Source organism: Capra hircus, chromosome 26 (genome assembly GCF_001704415.2).
Source record: "Capra hircus breed San Clemente chromosome 26, ASM170441v1, whole genome shotgun sequence".
Lineage (NCBI taxonomy): Eukaryota > Metazoa > Chordata > Mammalia > Artiodactyla > Bovidae > Capra > Capra hircus.
The window spans coordinates 5,195,805-5,214,093 of NC_030833.1; the positions used below are offsets into that span (position 1 = coordinate 5,195,805).

Here is an 18,289-nt window from a genome sequence, read left to right on the forward strand (position 1 = left end):
AAAACTGGGCTATGTGCCTTATAGATGGTGCCAATATATAATTTCCCTAAAAGATAAAGATTCTACAGGACAGACTAAGTCAGATGACCTGAAGATAGACTGGGCTACATCTAATGGAAGTTCTTAACATAAGTCTTACTTGTGACTTTACTAATACTGCTGGCTATGTTATTTGTATTTCCCCTGTCTTACAAAATTGCTGTTTCTTACACTGTCAAATGTGTGTATGAGGCCTCTAATAAAATAATATATAGTCCCATATGAGATCGATGATGATAACAGTGTAACTCTAGATATGGCAAGAAGCAACAAGAGGGAATATTTTCCTGGACCAAGAAGCTAATAAGACAGGTGGCCCAGAGAATTTTAGATACTGTTTTATGGCCTAATCCAGTAACAGCACATTGAGTGGCCTGTCAACAGAATCTTTGCCAAACCTGAGAATGGACATTCTCAGCACCATGGGATAAAATGGTCATGACGTGCCCCCCTCATAATCATGGTCAAGTTTATGAGCAAAAAGGGGCTCTGCCAACTGAAGACTGACACTCGCTATCTGCATCTACAAAGATTAAATCATGGCCGCTGCAACTGCTGACTTTCAACGCCCCTGAAAAGAGTTCAGGGTAAAAATCAGAAACGAGGCACTCTGTGCTCTGGGAAAAACTGGCAGAACAGGCCATCAGATAGCTAGATCTTTTCAGGAGAAGATTTTATGAGTCCCAATTCTTACATCTTCTCATATCTAGAAAAACACTGACGTCATTAACGGTAAAATCTGCTTTGGCTATTAAAAAATAGTTTACAATTAAAAGTCAAAATAGAGTAGCTACGGTTCAGATATCCTGGAAAATAACTAGGTGATGCTATGGGTGTACTTTCAGATTAGAGCTTGTATTGCTCCAAGCTGGGGCAGTCCTATGCCCCATTTTGACAGAAAGTTATCATAGTCATTGTTGTCTAGTTCCCTAAAATTAAAACTGAGTGGGACTCTGTGGGGCTCTGGAGTACAGATCTGCTCTGTGTTCTCCATTTCTTATCTGTAGGATATAGACTTTGTTCAGCCTCCTTGGCCTTCCCTGAATTCCAAAGCATGGATTCAAACAATTGCTAATCAGGGAAGGGAGGGGATACAAAAATAAAAACAATCAAAGGTTGGTACAGCCTCCAGACAGACTTCTGGTTCCTACTCAAAGAAATATGCATAACAATGTCTTTGAGCCCCCACCCAGGTAGAAGATGGTAACTTCAGACTAAACACAAGATTCTTGGAGCACTGCTCTGTTGCCTCACCACCAACCAATCAGAAGGGGTCACAAACCCTGTAACCCTCACCCCAAATGTTGCCTTCTGTTTTCGGGGACCAGAGATAACCATCCTGTTAGGTCTCTTGTTCGGCCCTTGTCTATTTCATCTCTGAGAGGGGCCAACTAAATTGCTGCAACTACAAGGGTAGAAGCTGGTTTCAGATGTGAAAAACCCCAACTTAGATCAGGTAGAGAGACTTCTGCTCTGCTAGGCAGGCCTACGCCCATGCACAGCAGGAAGAAGTTACAGAAGAAAAGAGTCCTCCGCCCCAATTCCCAAAAAGTATCTTGAGTATGGAGTCTCTCAGGGGGCCTATGCTATGTGCTGTGTTAGGGAAAAAACGTTGTTTTTATATAAACCACTCAGGGATAATCAGGGAGTCCCTGGCCAAGATAAAAAAAGGGCTAAATCAAAAAAAAAGAAAAATGTCTCAAAATTAATTTAAGTCCTGGTTCCAACAGTCCCTGTGGTTAACAAAGCTAATTTCCACCCTGGTGGGCCCTCTAATAGTGCTACTATTAATACTTACTTTTGGTCCATGCATAATAACTAAGCTTGTTGCCTTTGTAAAAGACTGCGTCAATACCATCCAACTGATGGTACTGAGGCAACAGTATCAGGCCCTGCCCCCAAATAAAGAGGAAGATTCCTCTATGTAGCTGAAGACAGGGGGGAATGTTAGGACCAAACTGAAGCCAGGACAGGCTCTAAGGGGCAGGCTAGGCCTGAGGTTTAGCCTCTAGAAAAGCTGAGGCACTGGGAACTCCCGCAGGCAGTGTAGCTCGACCAATCAGAAAAAATCCCCATAGACCCCGCCCACGCCAGACCTGAGCCAATCCGGATAGGGATGCGAGGTTAAAAGTCCCGAGCGCGCGCTCGGTTTAACCAATCAGCTATGCTGTTACAGGAACAAAGAACCGTCTGTATAAAAGTAGATGTGATTCAGAGCTCGGGGCTCTCGTCAAGACTCCACTGCGCTGGATGAGACTTGAGCCCTAGCTAGCAATAAACCCCTTCATGCTTTTGCATTGCTGTGGACGTCTTATTCTCCCAGTTTTGGGGACTCAGACTCTGGGCACAACACTCCTACTCCTCCTATTAATGCAGGACCCACTGGCTGGGCACCAGTGATGAGCCTCAGCCACAATGAGGTCCCAGAGTTGAGCCTTGGAGAACCAATGGTCCTCAAGATGAGAGAGGGCTGGATGCAGTGCTCCAGTATTCATCTTTGTTTTTTTTTTTTTCCTTGTTCTGGCATTTGCATTATGGATTTCCCCTGGAGCATCTCTTGTTCAAATTTAATGATGAAATCAGGCTTGGAATCAATGGGGATCAAGGTGACTCTTGAACTGGAGATTTTAAGAAAAAGAGGATTTATTTTTCTGTTTGAATCCCTTTGAGACAAAGGAAGAACATGGTAATTATTGGATCACAATGGGACTCTTTCACCTCTGGTCACCTCTGCCAAACTCCTGGTTGGTTGTCGTTGTTCGATCAATAAGTCACGTCTAACTCTTTGCCACCCCCATGGGCTGTAGCCCTCCAGGCTCTTTTGTCCTTCACTATCTTCTGGAGTTTGCTCAAATTTGGGTCCAAAATTCCTGGTTACCACTCCCCAATTCTTAAAACCCACTGGGAGTCTTCTCCTGACAAAACACGGAGCTTATTCTTTGGGAACCAGACTGCTCTGTCTCAGGGAGGGGCTGGCTTCTGCCTCCTCCCCCCGGGGTGTCTGGAAGATCTCTCGATGATCACGGAGTGTTCAGAAATCCGGGAGGTTACATGTTAAACATCGTTTAATTCTGGGAAAATCTTCATACAAACAAGGGTAGACAAGAGCCAAAATTTCCATCACCCCATCAAACAGGTTCCTCCCCACTGATTATGGGTTTTAAGGGGAAACACACAATTTTTCCAAGTCTTCAAAAATATCCCGAAGGGAATCTCTGCATGACAAATACCCCAGGCCCAGCCTGGCAGATAAAGATCTCTGGGCTAGCACGTTTGTTCCCACCAGATCCCAGTGACTGTGGCTCCAGGGTGCTGTACGTAATAAACAAAATGTAAATCGAGGTGAGCAAGGGGTGCTCCGTGGGCTGCTGCACGGAGCACGCTTTGATAAATAACTGAAGAGCTGGGTAAATAAGCACATTTCTCCCCCCTTTTTGGGGAGAGAGTCTGCCTTTGATTTCTCCTTTTGCACTCAAAATATGACAGGTATGGGAGGAAAAAAAAAAGAACCAGGACATGCTGCTCAGTCCCATGGGGCAGCGCTGTCTGTACTTGCATGAAATTCAGGAACAGAGACGCCGGATCCTTTCTCTGAAGCTTGCTCTGTACTGAGGCGGGTTCTGAGTCATGCACACGGCACACAAGATTCAAGGGAAAGTCTTCTCAGGGTGTATTTGGCTCTGGGTGATAGATAAGTAATTTTAAGAGGATGAATATATCTGACTTGTATTTTTTTAAATTTTCTCGGTGGAGCTGGCTAGATCAGAATGCCAACGTGGTCCCAAACCTGAATCCATTTGAAAAAATAAAAAATTCTATAAAAAAACTGTGTAGAAAATAGATTGTGTACATCTTGGGAAACTGAAACGTGCTGTCATAAATATCTAGAGTGGTGGCCTCAGCAATGACACTTGGCAGGCAGGCTCCAATCCAACACGTGAGATTCACAACAGCAAAGAAAGAGCCAGGTGGCCGGAGGTGACTCCATGGAGTGACCTCACTGTGGTGACCCCCAGAGCTGGCCTTAGTCATTTTGAGAGGCTGCTTGGGCCTGATCTTGTGAGCAGCTGATATGTTTATTATTCTTTAAACTTTCAAAAATTATTATTATTTTAAACAAGGAACCCAATCATGTGGGTTGATGATTATTTCTTTCTGGTACCATATTCCTGCCCCTCATGGATCACAGTCATGGTTTAGGTTTACATTTGACCTCCTGGCTGCTTCTTTTGCAGAGTCAAAGGTCCCAGGTGAAAAGTTGCCAAACACGGCTCAGATGTGTGAATCACCGTATTCCAATCAGCAATGGACACGGAAGAATTGGACACATTCTCTCTTAATGACATCATTTACACTGCAAATCAAAAGTCTTCCTTACTCGCTCAACTCTGCCTACTTGGAGCAAAAGGACAGGTGATGTTAAGAGAGCCCACCGTGCTGACCAGTGGAGCCTTCATGAAGACCTGGAGATGGCTTCACAGAGGAGCTCAGACTTCCCCAGGGCCATCTCACCTTGCTTCACTGAGATCACACAGAGCACGTGAGCAGTCAGTTTCAAACAGTGATCAATCTCAGGGATTCCAGAGATGACTTCGAAAACACTTTTGAGTTAAAAACAAAAAAAAAAAGACCACCCAAGTGTCAGGAGTGCCCATTGGTCTGCTCAGCCGGGGCTTGAGCTGGCTTTTGGAGGCTCCCTCTGTGCCAGGAAGGGGTCCTTCAGTTGAAGGCCAGAGAGAAGGAGGCAGTCCTGGGTGAGCTGAGCTGAGACAGCAACTACTAATCAAACAAGAAGGATGCATTTTAGAGTGTTAATAACCTGAGTATCTACCAGGATGGCCGTCTCTTCTTATCCTAAATGATAAAAAGACTACCAAGGCATTTTGGAAGGAAGCATTTGAAAACACATCTGGAACTGTCTTTTTAGGGAAAACAGACTAGCTCCCAGTTTGGACTTTAGAGTTGACACTGGATAATTCAGAAGAAGGTGCTGCTACTCTCTCAGGAAGGGCAGGGGTGAAAGGTGAGTTCAGACAGGGCCCTGGTGCAGAAGTATGTTGGGTGCCCACTGTCGGCCCAGCCACAGAAAGCAGAACCCACAGCATACTTGGACCCTGGCATCTGGAAAAGCCCCCGGCTCCTACTTGTCCAGCCACGAACAACTCCCTCCATCCCTGCCTGCCCTCCCCTGCCCTTCCCTCGAATGGGGGAGGCCCGAAGTCTCTGACCGGCCAGGAAGCATGACAGATGTGCCCGTCAGAGCCAGATCAGTTAAAATGAATCATGAGGCGGCCTCCTCCCTATCCAAGCAGCCTGAACTTTTCCCTACTGAGATCATCATATATATACATATAGCAAGAATTATTGAACTTCAGGCTTGGAAGGCTCTTGGAAGCTTCCATCCAACCTCTTTATCTTACAGCCTAGAAAGCTAAGTGAGGAAAGCCCTGTGAGTCACGTGACAGAGGCCAGGCAGCCAGACAGGGTCAAGGCAGGACGGGGGCTGGGGAGGGACTCACTTGGTCTCTTCCCTGGGAACTCGGGGTGCCTGCGTTCTCCCCAGGGATGGCAGGAAGATCGAGGACAGGACAGAGCCTGGAGGGCTGTGTGTTGGGGATGTAGCCAAGATCTTTCACACTGAGAGCCAGTACTTTGATTCTAGATGTTTAAGCTGCTTACGGGGTCCCCTAGCAACTCCAGGACTCACACCCATACATGCATCATACTGGCTAACATTTTAATAGAGAATTTCTTTGTTATATTAATTCTCTTATTAATAAAATTGCTTTCATTGTGCTAACATCATTTTACTTCTCTTTTTTATTGCAGAGTACAACAAGATGAGGTCTACCTTCTTCAATTTTTACACGTACAACACAGCGTCGTTAATTGTACGTTAATATGTACAACAGCGGATCTCCAGAACGCATGCATCATGCAAAAACGAAACATTTCAGCTTCTGATCAGCACCTCCATGGCTCCCCCGGCTGACCCCTGCCCCTAGCAACCACCCCTCTGCTCTCTGCTCTCAGGAGTTTGACTCCTTTAGAGACCGCATATAAGAAGAGTCTTGCGGTGTTTGTCCATCTACGACTGGCTTCAGTTCAGTTCAGTTCAGCCGCTCAGTCGTGTCCGACTGTTTGCGACCCCATGAATTGCAGCTTAATTCACATCTAACAACGGTCTTCAGCGTCTTTCTTCCCTTTGCATATGACAGGACTTCTCTCTCTTTTAAGACTGAACAGTATCTCACTGTACGACACACATACACACCACGTTCCCTCACCGGTTCTTCCGTCGGTGGACCTACAGGTCTCTTCTGCACCTGACTGCTGTGAACAGGGTTGCAGTTACATGGGACTGCATGCCTTATCCAGACTCTGATTCCAGTTCATCAGGATAAGTAACCTGGACTAAGACTGCTGGGGCATGGGACCCTTCTGCTTTTAATTTATTGGGGACCCTCCATGCTGTTTTCCATAGCAGATACACCATTTTACAATCCCACCAGCTGTGTACAATAGTCCCAAATTCTCTACCTCCTTGCAAACATGTGTTTATCTTTGTTTTGTTTTGTTTTTAAATGACAGCCATCCAACTGGTGTAAGGCGACGGCCCACTGTGGTTTTGATTTGCATTTCCTCGATGACTCGTGATGTTGAGCGTCTTTTCATATACCTACTGGCCATCTGTCTGTCTTCTTGGGAGAAATGTCTATTTATGTCATTGGTTCAGTTTTTAACTGGTTTATTTGCATTTGTTTGTATTTTTGCCATATAATTGTAGGAGTTTCTCAAATATTGTTGATATTCATCCCTTATCAGACCTGGGGATGAAAAATTTATTCCCCCACTTCATAGGTTATCTTCTTCTTCTACTGTTCCCTTCCTCTGTTGTGTAAATGCTTTTTAGTTTGACGTAGACTACTTGACTTTTTAGTGTTATTTCCAAGAAATCCTTGCCAAGGCCAATGTTAAAAAGTTCTTCTCCTATGGTTTCCTTTAGGAGTTTTGTGGTTTCAGGCCTTATGTTTAAGACTTTAGTGCATTATGAGTTGATTTTGGTGTATTTTATTCCTAAATATTTTATTTATTTCTATGCTATTATAAATGGGATTGTTTTCTTAATTTCTTTTACAGATAGTATGTACAGAAATGCAACTTTCTTTCCTATGTTGTACCCTGCAACTCTCCTGAATTTATTAGTTCTAATCCTTTTTGGTGGAGTGTTTAGAGTTTTCTACACAGATGATCATATCATCCGCAAGCAGATAATTTTACTTCTTCCTTTCTGATCTGGGTCCTTCTTACTGCTTTTTCTTACCTAACTGGTCTGGCCAGGACTTCCAATATTAAACAGAAGGGGTAAGAGTAAGCATCTTGTCTTATTTCCAACCTTAGAGAAAAGTTTTCAGTTCCTTATCAATGAGTATGATATTAGTTGACAATATATTTCCTTTATTAAGTTACATTCCTTCTAGACCAAGTTTGTTGAGTTTTTAGCACAAAAGAGTTTTGAATTTTATCAAATGCTTTTTTTGCATCTATTGAGATAATCTTACTTATTATCCCTTCATTCAATCAATGTAGTATATCACTTTAACTAATTTTCATGTGTTGAATCATTTCTGCATCCCAGAGATAAACCCCACTGATCCCGGGGTATGACTCTTCCAGTGTGCTGTTGAATTTGGCTTACTAGCATTTGGTTTAGGATTTTCGCATCTGTGTTCATCAGAGATGGCAACCTCTAGCTGGCATTCTTTGTAGTGTGTTTGACTCTGGCATCATGGTAATGCTCATGTCATGAAATGAGTTCGGAAGTATTCTCTCCTCTTCAATGTTTGGAAAAAGTTTGAAAAGGACTGGCATTCATTCTTTTTAAAATGTTGGCTAGTATTTACCAGTGAAGGTATCTGGTCCTGGACTGGTTTCTGTTATAAGATGATTCTCTTTACTCATTATTCGTCTGTTCAGGCTTTCTGTTTCTTCATAATTCAGTCTTGGTAGGTCGTATGTTTCTAGGAATTTATCCATTTCCACTAGATTATTCAATTTGTTGGCATATAATTGTTCATATTGTCTCATATGATCCTTTTTATTTCTGTGGCATCAGTTTTAATGTTTTCTTTTTCACTTATGATTTTATTTATTTGTGTCTCCTTTCCTTTTTTTCTTAGTAATACAGCTAAAGGTTTATCAATTTTGTTTATCTGTTCAAAACCCCAACTCTTAATTTTATTGAATTTTTCTATTCTCTATTTTATTTGTGCCCTAATCCTTATTATTTCCTTCCTTCTGCAGACTCTAAATTTTTGTTTGTTTTTGAAGGTCCTTGAAGTGTACCGTTGGGTTGTTTAGTGGAGATTTTTCTTGCCAGCACCATGGATCATGGACCTAAGTGACACCAACAGAACAGTTCACCCAGCAGATGCAGCAGAATGCACAGTGCTCTCAAGTGCACAAGCAGCACATGTCAGGTCACAAAACCACTAACAAGTTCAAGAATATTGAAATCATACCAAGTATCTTTTCCTGCCACAATAGAGTAAAGCTAGAAGTCAGAAACAGAAGGAAAACTGGAAAGCTCACAAACACAAGGAAGTTTAAAACCACACTCCCGAACAACCAACGGGTCAAAGAAGAAATCAAAGAGGAAATAAGAAATTATCTCGAGACAAATGAAACATGAAAGCACAACATACCAACACTTGGCGAGGCAGCAAAAGCAACACTGAGAGGGGATTTATAGTGAGAAAGGCCTATGCTCATTTCTTATCTCAAACACACACGGCCCTGGTTGTTTTGACTGCACAAGTACTCATCCTACCGCCACAGAAAGACAGAGCCCCGTTTTGAGCTGGCAAACAAACCCCTCTGAAGGTAGATTATGTGAAACTGAAGTCAGTAAGTGATGGCGTGCATACCAGTAGGATGAACTACATGGTTTGATTCATGGAAAAAGAGGAAACGGTAGTGACACCCAGGAGCAAGCGTTCCGAGGCAGAGCTGTACTCGCCTGACACGAGAGGGCACGCTGCTGACTTTTCTGTCTCCTCCACCATCAGATTTTCTTCCCTTTACTGTGGTCTCCCATCTCCTACTCCCTGAAAGCACTGACTGCAAAGGCAGCCAGGAGTTGTTCGGATTTTTAAGATACCACAAAGCTGACAGGCGGGGCCGGCGTCACTGCCCACCACGGACCCACGAGGTTCACCGCGATGCCCTGAAATCCCAGTTACTCACCGAGATTGTACCACATGTCCCTGATCTCGAAGCCAATCTGCCTCCGCATATCGCCGTACCTGAAAACCAGCGACAGGAAAAGCAGAGTCACTCGCGCAGCACTGGAACATCAGGCGTGGACTGTCTTTACTCATTTTTATCTTTGGCTGCACCATGCGGCACGAAGGATCTTAGGTCCCCAGTCAGGTTTTTGAACCTGTGACCCCTGCCCTGGAAGCGTAGAGCCCTAACCTATTGGGCCGCCAGGCAAGTCCAGACTTGGATTATTTTTACGAGCAACGAGAGTCTCCCATCCCTGAGGCCGATAAAGAGGGTGTCGAAGCGTCAACTTCTTCTGCCCCAGAAAGGAACTGCAGGGGGAGGAATCCAGCTGAAAACCTCACTTTCCCATCACCACGGATCACATAAGGGCCTCTCCTCTGTGGGAACATGTGGGAGATGGTGCAGAGATATTTCTTTCCTTTCTTCCACCTCTCACGGCAGGAGAAAGAGAACCTGGTCCCTGGGCCCGAGGGGGAGTTTGCTTTGCATGCATCTCATTAGCATCTAGGCACCAGACACCAGATGAAACTGCATAGCCCGGCACACAATTAACAGGCCTCACATGTTAAATGAAGCCCTGGAGTCCTAGGCAATCAGACCCGGGAAGGCCTCTTCCGTGGAGCTCCCAGTTCCCATCCTTCTTCATCATTTTCAATGTAAGAAAGGACTTAACACCAAGAGATGTCAACAAACATTCCCCCCCGCCCCAGCCCATTTTTGTTTATCCCGGGAAAATAAATGCTAATTTTCTTCCCAGTGGGTCAGCAGAGGGGGTGTGTGTTTCATGAATAAACAGAATTTGATGCTCCAGAAGATAAACCTTTATTAGGTTGTGAGCAATTTAACGTTTCCCTTTATTGCCTAAGGAAAAGGCTGATTATATTAAAAATAATAATTTGCAAAATTATCCCACAGTGTTGCAGCATCACAGCTGTGGATCGGCGCCTGCCCCGTGTGTCCCCGTGTCAGCTGACATGGGAAGAAAGCTCTGATTACGGATGACCGAGTTGTGACTCCGGAGGCAGAGATCGTGCTGGTACCTCAACAGCCCCAGCTGGTGCCACCTTTCATCAGAGTCTCGTGTTCCCGAAGCACCTGTCTGTCACTTCTAGCAGGAAAGGACTACAGACCCTGGAATCATTGCAACCAAGAAAGATAAACAAAACCCAGCAGCTCCCCTTGGAGAAGTCAACCTTGGAAACATCCCAGTCGGACAGGTGCCAGGAGGCTGTACACGTGGAGAAACTGATCAGAGTGGGCAGTGTCACCGCCCTTCCTCCGAGGACAAGCCGGTCCTCCGAGGTGAATGCAGCGCTGCCCAGCGACTGGGACGGGTAAATTCTGTGAGTGAGAGAGAGAGGGCTCTCCGCCCGGGTCTGCACCCACCACCAAGATACAGTGAGCAGGGACCCGGCCACCCTTCGGTATCTAGCTGGCACCCCAAAACACCCCAGGGGCACACGATCTGAGCACCAGTAAGGTGTGCTTCCTTTTGAGGCGCAGAGAGCTGGTTTTCATCCCCATTTTGCTCCCCTAGGATGACAGAGGGGTCCCAGCAGCCCAGGCCAGGCCAGCAGGGGGTTGGCCACGTGATGGCTGGGAAGACCCTCCTCCCAGGATTTGCCGGGAGAGGAGGACTGGCGAGGGGATCCTGCGCTCCATCCAGTGCGGATGCCTCCTCCCCAGGCTGGGCGGGTGCTCGCTGTCCAGGGGTGCGAGCTGCCTCCCAGTGAAGCACACGCGTGGGGTAGCAAGGAGGGCAGCACTGCAGGGAGGACCTCGAGGACACTAACCCCCCAGCCCCTGCCTCCAGGCGTTCAGACTGCAGCACAGCGAGGTGGGAGGCCAGAGGCCCCACGGAGGTGACAGCCTGGTCCCAGGCAGGTGCTGTCAGTTACTAACACACACTCTAAAGACCCTTGCAACTGCCAAGCAATTGCTTCCCAGTCTGGAATGGTATCTCTTGAACAGTACGAGTGGTGAAAGCCAGGCTGATCTCCATCAGTGTCCGAGCCTCTCTCGCCCTGACCAAACTCCCTCTCTCAGGTCTTACACTGATTCAAATTAAACCCCGAGGTTCAGAAAGGTAACGGGCAAGGGAGCCCCAGCTGTAGCGCGTTTGCCATTTCGGTCTGGATCACCAGGAGGGACCTGATGGATGTCTCAAGCTCTACGGCGACCGGCCCCTTGTCCAGAGATGAAGTAGATGCAGGGACCGCAGGAGAGGGGAGCCAGCTCCGTCCCCTGCTTCTCCACACAGCATCCCTGCTCCCAGTGTTGGCTGAGTGCTGGGCAGGGCTCAAGGATGCTTGCCTTACACTGCTCAGTTACGCTTCACCATCTTCTCTGTGGAAAGTGATGCGTCTTCACAAGTATTTGAGAACAGGGAGGATGAGCAAAAATCTGAGCATATATCCCTCATGAGAGTTAGGCCTCCTGGATAAAGATGATAAACATGCCGTTTTAATAGTCAAGTAAGACACAGGAGTGCGAGGCTGGTACAGGAGGCATAAAGAGCTTGAAGGTGAAGGACAGGACCGCATCTCCCTGGCAGCAAGATTGATCTTTTCTCCAGCTTTAATAAAGCAGGCAGCTTTGACGAATCCATGCACATCTGAGCGTAATCCACAAATGGAGTCACAGCTGTCACCAGAACTTAGGAGGGATTCCTGAACCATTCAGATACTGTCTCCCAAGGAGGAGAGACAAGCAGCAATGTAGAGGACCTGGGATCCAGAGCTGGCGGCCTTAGGGTTCATGAGAGTCCATCCTGAAGACTGATGGTTGAGAGATAGTCCTCGGGGGCGGGGGGGCAAGATGACTTGGCCAAGGTCACAGGGCAAGAGGAGAAGAGACTGCAAGTCCGCAGACTCCCACAAATCCCTGTCCCTCCCCCCGGCCCGCACCTTGAGGACCAGAGAGGCAGGTGCCCACGAGTCACAGCACAGCACTGTTCCATCCCTCAAGGTGCGAGTGTTTCGTTTCATTCTTGCGGTAAGCCCACGCGGTGAGGAAAGAGACGTTCCCACAGCCACTTTCCCACTGAGGAAGCAGAGATTCCGGCTGGTGAAATGACACACCTGTCTCCGCAAAGCTGGGGTCAGCAGGCACTCTGACCACACCCAGCTGCCCTGTGCCCACCCACACGGTGAGCGGACACCTCGAAAGGGCCAGCCCGAAGGGCCCCGAGGAGGCATCCTTCAGATGTGAGCCTGGATAGATCTCAGACGCCACATCCAGGCCTATAGCTCTAACCCAAAACAGCATGACTCTGGTCTCCCCGGCCTCATCTCAGCACCTGCTATCCTGAATCTTCACCCCAAGAAGCAGAAACAGCATATCCACCAGAGACAGTCGTCCAAGTTGAGGGGTCAGCAAACCGAGCCCCAGTCCCAGCACACGGGGCAAGTCACCTGACCACCCTGACCCACGGTCTCTTCATCTGTGGTGTTGGGGTATTGATGGTATGACGCGTGTCTCCCAGGCTTTGGGGAGAACGAGATGCTGCCCTTGTTTGTTTGAGCAAACAGTGAAGTCAGGCTGGTCCTTCCTTTAGAAGCTTAGGCCGGGCCTCCTCACAGCATCCCCCCATGGTTTCCATGGTCATTGAGACTAATTTGTTCAGCAAGCATCACTCGTTGCTTCATGATTTACTGAATATGTCCTGGAGGCCCGCACAGAGCTAATACGGGAACAGTAATATAATGCGCAGAAGAGACACAGTGCACAGCTGTGCGGGGCCTGTTTGCCTAGTAGCAGAGATGGACCCAGGACATGCATGTACATGTATATAGTTTTTCTCAAAGGGCCATGATCATGGTTCGTTAGGAAAAAGGGGAGTGGGTCCAGGTTGGCTGTGGGTGAAGTTTGCTCTGAGAGTAACGTTGACTCTCAGATTTGAAGAAGGAAAGCTGTAATTCAGACAGATATGGGACGTAACCAGCAGGTGCAAAGGCCCTGTGGCCGGGGCAAGGTGGGGATAGGTAGGTATATGGACCACAGAAGGCAAGGAGGCTGGAGGACAGGGAGCTTGCCTTACTGTTTCCCCTTAAGAGGCGGGCTGTGTTGTGAACCAAGGCTTCAGAGGCAGATTGGTGAGTTTCAAAAATTTTCTTGAAATGAGAAATATACTAAGTGGCACACACATAAATATACGTGCACAAAAGTTTCATGAGATAACGCTTAACTTTACTACCTGCCATGAACTCGAATGCTTTCTTATATTCTATTTGAGTGGGGGATAAAAAGGAAAGAAAGAGGTATGTTGGTCTTGGCTGGTGTGGGTTGAATTGTGTCCTCCATAAAAATCTGTTAAGACCCTAACCACTGCTGTCCATGAATGAGAGTGTGTCTGGAAGAGCATCTTTGCAGAAGTAATCCTGTTAGCATGAAGTCATGCTCGACGGGGCAGGCCTTAAATCCAATGACTGGCACACTTATCAGGAAAAGGAGACCTTTAAGGACACAGACACAGGGAGGAGGGCCATGTGAGGATGAAGGTGCAGCTGAGGAGCATGAAGGATGGGAGCCCCAACCATCGCGAAGGATGGGGCCATCCTGGAAGGTAGGAGAGAGGCAAGGATGAAGTGCTCCCTCTGAGCTTCCAGGAGGAACCAACTCTGTTGATGCCTTGATTTCAACCTCTGGTGTCTGCAACTGGAAGACAATGCATTGCCGTTGTTTCAAGCCACTTAGTTTGTGTTCATTGTTACCTTACGGCAGATGGCTCTAAAAAAAATTAATACAACGGGCTGTTAGGTTGCTATCCTGGCCCAACAAAGGATTGAGATGCACATGGGCTGAAACTGAAAAATGCTGTCTTAAGGGGAGACCACAGAATCACTGAGACTTGCGGAGCTCCATCACCGAATGGTTGGGTGGAGGAGGCTGACAACAGCGCGGAGAGGCTAAGACAGGAGAAGGAAAACCTAGACGGGGTTCTGGGAGCCCAGACAGGAGCCGGCTGGCAGCCAGAGCCAGCAGCGGGGGGAGGACGGGGAGAGCCGGGACGCATGCGGGGAGCTGGGGGAGATGATCGGTGGGCTGAGACAATTCCGTTTTTATGGGAAAGACTGGTAACTTCTGGGGAGGTAGGAGGAGGGACCCCAGACTGATGGGAATAAGCCTAACTAGACACAGGGTCAGATGTGTCCTCCACTGCATAAAGTTTTATCACGGTCAGTAAAAACCACATCACTAAAAGAAGTATGGTATATGCTGGCAACGGAATATTACTCAGCCATAAAAATGATGGAACGATGCCACTTGCAGCAGTTTGGATGAACCTAGAGATGATCACACTAAGTGAAGGAAGCCAGGCCGAGGAAGACAAGGATCATAGGATATTGCTTAAGTGTGGAATCTAAAATGTAATACAAATGAATTTATTTACAAAACAGGAGGAGACAAAGAAAATAAACTTGGAGCTACCAAAGGGGAAAAGGACAGGGTGGGGTCATAAATGAGGAGTATGGGATTAACATATGCACAGTGCTTTGTATAAAATAGATGAGCAACAGTGACTTACTGTACAGTACAGGGAAATATATTCAATATCTTACAATAGCCTATAATGGAAAAAAATCTGAAAAAAAAAAAAATACTGAGTCACTTTGCTATATCAGTTCAGTTCAGTCACTCAGTCAAGTCTGACCCTTTGCGACCCCATGGACTGCAGCACGCTGGCCTCCCTGTCCGTCAACAACTCCCGGAGCTTGCTCAAACTCATGTCCATTGAGTTGGTGATGCCATCCAACCATCTCATTCTGTCCCGTCCCATTCTCCTCCCACCTTCAATCTTTCCCAGCATCAGGGTCTTTGCAAATGAGTCACTTCTTCGCATCAGGTGGGCAAAGTATTGGTGTTTCAATTTTAACATCAGTCCTTCCAATGACTATTCAGGACTGATTTCCTTTAGGATGGACTGGTTGGATCTCCTTGCAGTCCAAGGGACTCTCAAGAGTCTTCTCCAACAGCACAGTTCAGAAGCATCAGTTCTTCAGCACTCAGCTTTCTTTATAGTCCAAATCTCACATCCACACATGCCTACTGAAAAAACCATAGCTTTGACCAGATGGACCTTTGCTGGCAAAGTAATGTCTCTGCTTTCTAATATGCTATCTAGGTTGGTCATAGCTTTTCTTCCAAGAAGCAAGTGTCTTTTAATGTTATGGCTGCAGTCTCCATCTGCAGTGATTTGGGAGCCCCCAAAAATAAAATCTCTCACTGTTTCCACTGTTTCCCCATCTATTTGCTATGAAGTGATGGGATGAGATGCTATAATCTTAGTTTTCTGAATGTTGAGCTTTAAACCAACTTTTTCACTCTCCTCTTTCACTTTCATCAAAAGGCTCTTTAGTTCTTCTTTGCTTTCTGCTATAAGAGTGGTGTCATCTGCATATCTGAGGTTATTGATATTTCTCCCAGCAATCTTGATTCTAGCTTGTGATTCATCTAGCTCGGCATTTCGCATGATGTACTCTTCATATATGTTAAATAAGCAGGGTGACAATATACAGCCTTGATGTACTCTTTTCCTGATTTGGAACCAGTCTGTTGTTCCATGTCCAGTTCTAACTGTTGCTTCCTGACCTGCATACAGGTTGCTCATGAGGCAGGTGAGGGGTCTTGTATTCCCATCTCTTTAAGAATTTTCCACAGTTTGTTGTGATCCACACAGTCAAAGGCTTTGGTGTAGTCAATAAAGCAGAAGTAGATGTTTTGTTGGAACTCTTGCTTTTTCCATGATCCAACAGATGTTGGCAATTTGATCTCTGGTTCCTCTGCCTTTTCTAAATCCAGCTTGAACATCTGGAAGTTCATGGTTCATGTGCTGTTGAAGCCTGACTTGGAGAATTTTGCACATTATTTTGCTAGCTTGGGAGATGAATGTAATTGTGCGGTAGTTCGAATATTCTGTGGCATTGCCCTTCTTTGGGACTGGAATGAAAACTGACCTTTCCATTCCTGTGGCCACTGCTGAGTTTTCCAAATTTGCTGGCGTATTGAGTGAAGCACTTTCACAGCATCATCTTTCAGGATTTGAAATAGCTCAGCTGGAATTCCATCACCTCCACTAGCTTTGTTCATAGTGATGCTTCCTGAGGCCCATTTGACTTCACATTCCAAGATGTCTGGCTCTAGGTGAGTGATCACACCGTTGTGATTATCTGGGTCATGAAGAACTTTTTTGTACAGTTCTTCTGTGTATTCTTGCCACCTCTTCTTAATATCTTCTGATTCTGTTAAGCCCAAACCACATCTGTCCTTTGTTGTGCCCATCTTTGCATGAAATGTTCCCTTGGTATCTCTGATTTTCTTGAAGAGATCTCTAGTCTTTCCCATTCTATTGTTTTCCTCTATTTCTTTGCATTGATCACTGAGGAAGCTTTCTTATCTCTCCTTAATATTCTTTGGAACTTTGCATTCAAATGGGTATATCTTTCCTTTTCTCCTTTGCCTTTAGTTTCTCTTCTTTTCTCAGCTATTTGTAAGGCCTCCTCAAACAAACATTTTGCCTTTTTGCATTTCTTTTTCTTGGGGATGGTCTTGATCACTGCATCTTGTACAATGTCATGAACCTCTGTCCATAGTTCTTCAGGCACTCGGTCTATCCAATCTAATCCCTTGAATCTATTTGTCACTTCTACTGTATAATCATAAGGGATTTGATTTAGGTCATACCTGAATGGTCTAGTGGTTTTCCCTACTGTCTTCAATTTAAGTCTGAATTTGGCAATAAGGATTTCATGATCTGAGCCACAGTCAGCTCCTGGTGTTGTTTTTGCTGACTGTATAGAGCTTTTCCATCTTTCGCTTAGAGCATTCATCTTCTACGAGAACTCCAAAATTATAACTCACTGCTGAATAAGCGTCTACCAGAGAATGTTGGATTCCACCGAGAAAAGATACCGCATATCCAAAGGCAAAGGAGAAGTCCCAGTAAGACTTTGTTATACACCAGAAACTTACTATCGTAAATTAACTATACTTCAAATAAAAGGAATGTAGTATCACTAATGTACGCAAGCCAAAAGCAGTTCACTTAACTCTCTCAAAAGGACCTTGGCACAGGTCACAGCTTGTTGAGTCTATCTCCTCTGGTTCCCTTCTAATTCTTATTATATAGTGAATTTATTTGCAATAATTTGAGCCTCTTGGGGAAAAAAATAGCATAAACACAAATTAAACATCATATTTTCTTTTATAATTTGGAAGGCTCTACCACAGCTTCTGATTAGATCACATGCAAAGCAAGGCTTGTCACTATGTACTTCTTCCTTTCAGTTTCCCTAAAAAGTAGCATGTACAGCAGTGTGCATACACTCAACTCCTCACTATTGTTTTAGAACCCAGTGTTTGGAAAGATGATGATTTTTTTTTTTTACATATGGTATTTGGTCCAGTAGTGAAACCTGTCCTCTAAGAACAGGCAGGTATCTGAGGATAGACTTCTTTAGTTCAAACAAAACGAACTAAAAAGGAATGAGAAACACCCCGGGACCAAGTGAGGAAGAGGGTAACGGGAATAACACGTGAGTCACGCAAGTTCACATGCACCAACCCGGGGTGGGCCATCAAGCATTACCCTCCCAGCAGACAGTTGTAAACGAGCATTTTATGCTTAGATCTGCTGGAGGCCCATTCATGAACCGCTTCCTCTCTCAGAAAGAAGTCTGGTTCTGAACACAGAAGCCCATATGCAGCCACAGCACCCCACGGTCCCCACCAGGACACATGATGTCGTAGAGATGAAAATGTCCACACTGGCTGCTAATTCTAAGCCAGCTCTTTCACACTGGACTCAAAATATCCTGAGCCCCCGGAATGTGCAAAATGCATGGGAGGATGGAGGTGGGGGAATTAATGACGGTCAGGTTCTGTCGACTACTCTGTCCTTTGTTAGGAGTCACTAGCGCCAAGGATGTCTGAAGGTGAGTCAGTTAAATGTTCTTATTATGGA

General features: G+C 45.8%; 1 protein-coding gene across 2 annotated transcripts in view; it reads right to left on the reverse strand.

Annotated features, from left to right (window-relative positions):
• The window catches only part of DOCK1 (dedicator of cytokinesis 1), a 568,807-nt gene that overhangs the window by 95,302 nt on the left and 455,216 nt on the right, over positions 1-18,289 (reverse strand). For both annotated transcript variants that reach the window (XM_018041175.1, XM_018041176.1), the window contains exon 32: positions 9,286-9,344. In XM_018041175.1, the coding sequence (XP_017896664.1) occupies positions 9,286-9,344 (59 nt within the window). The remainder of the gene's footprint in view (positions 1-9,285; positions 9,345-18,289) is intronic.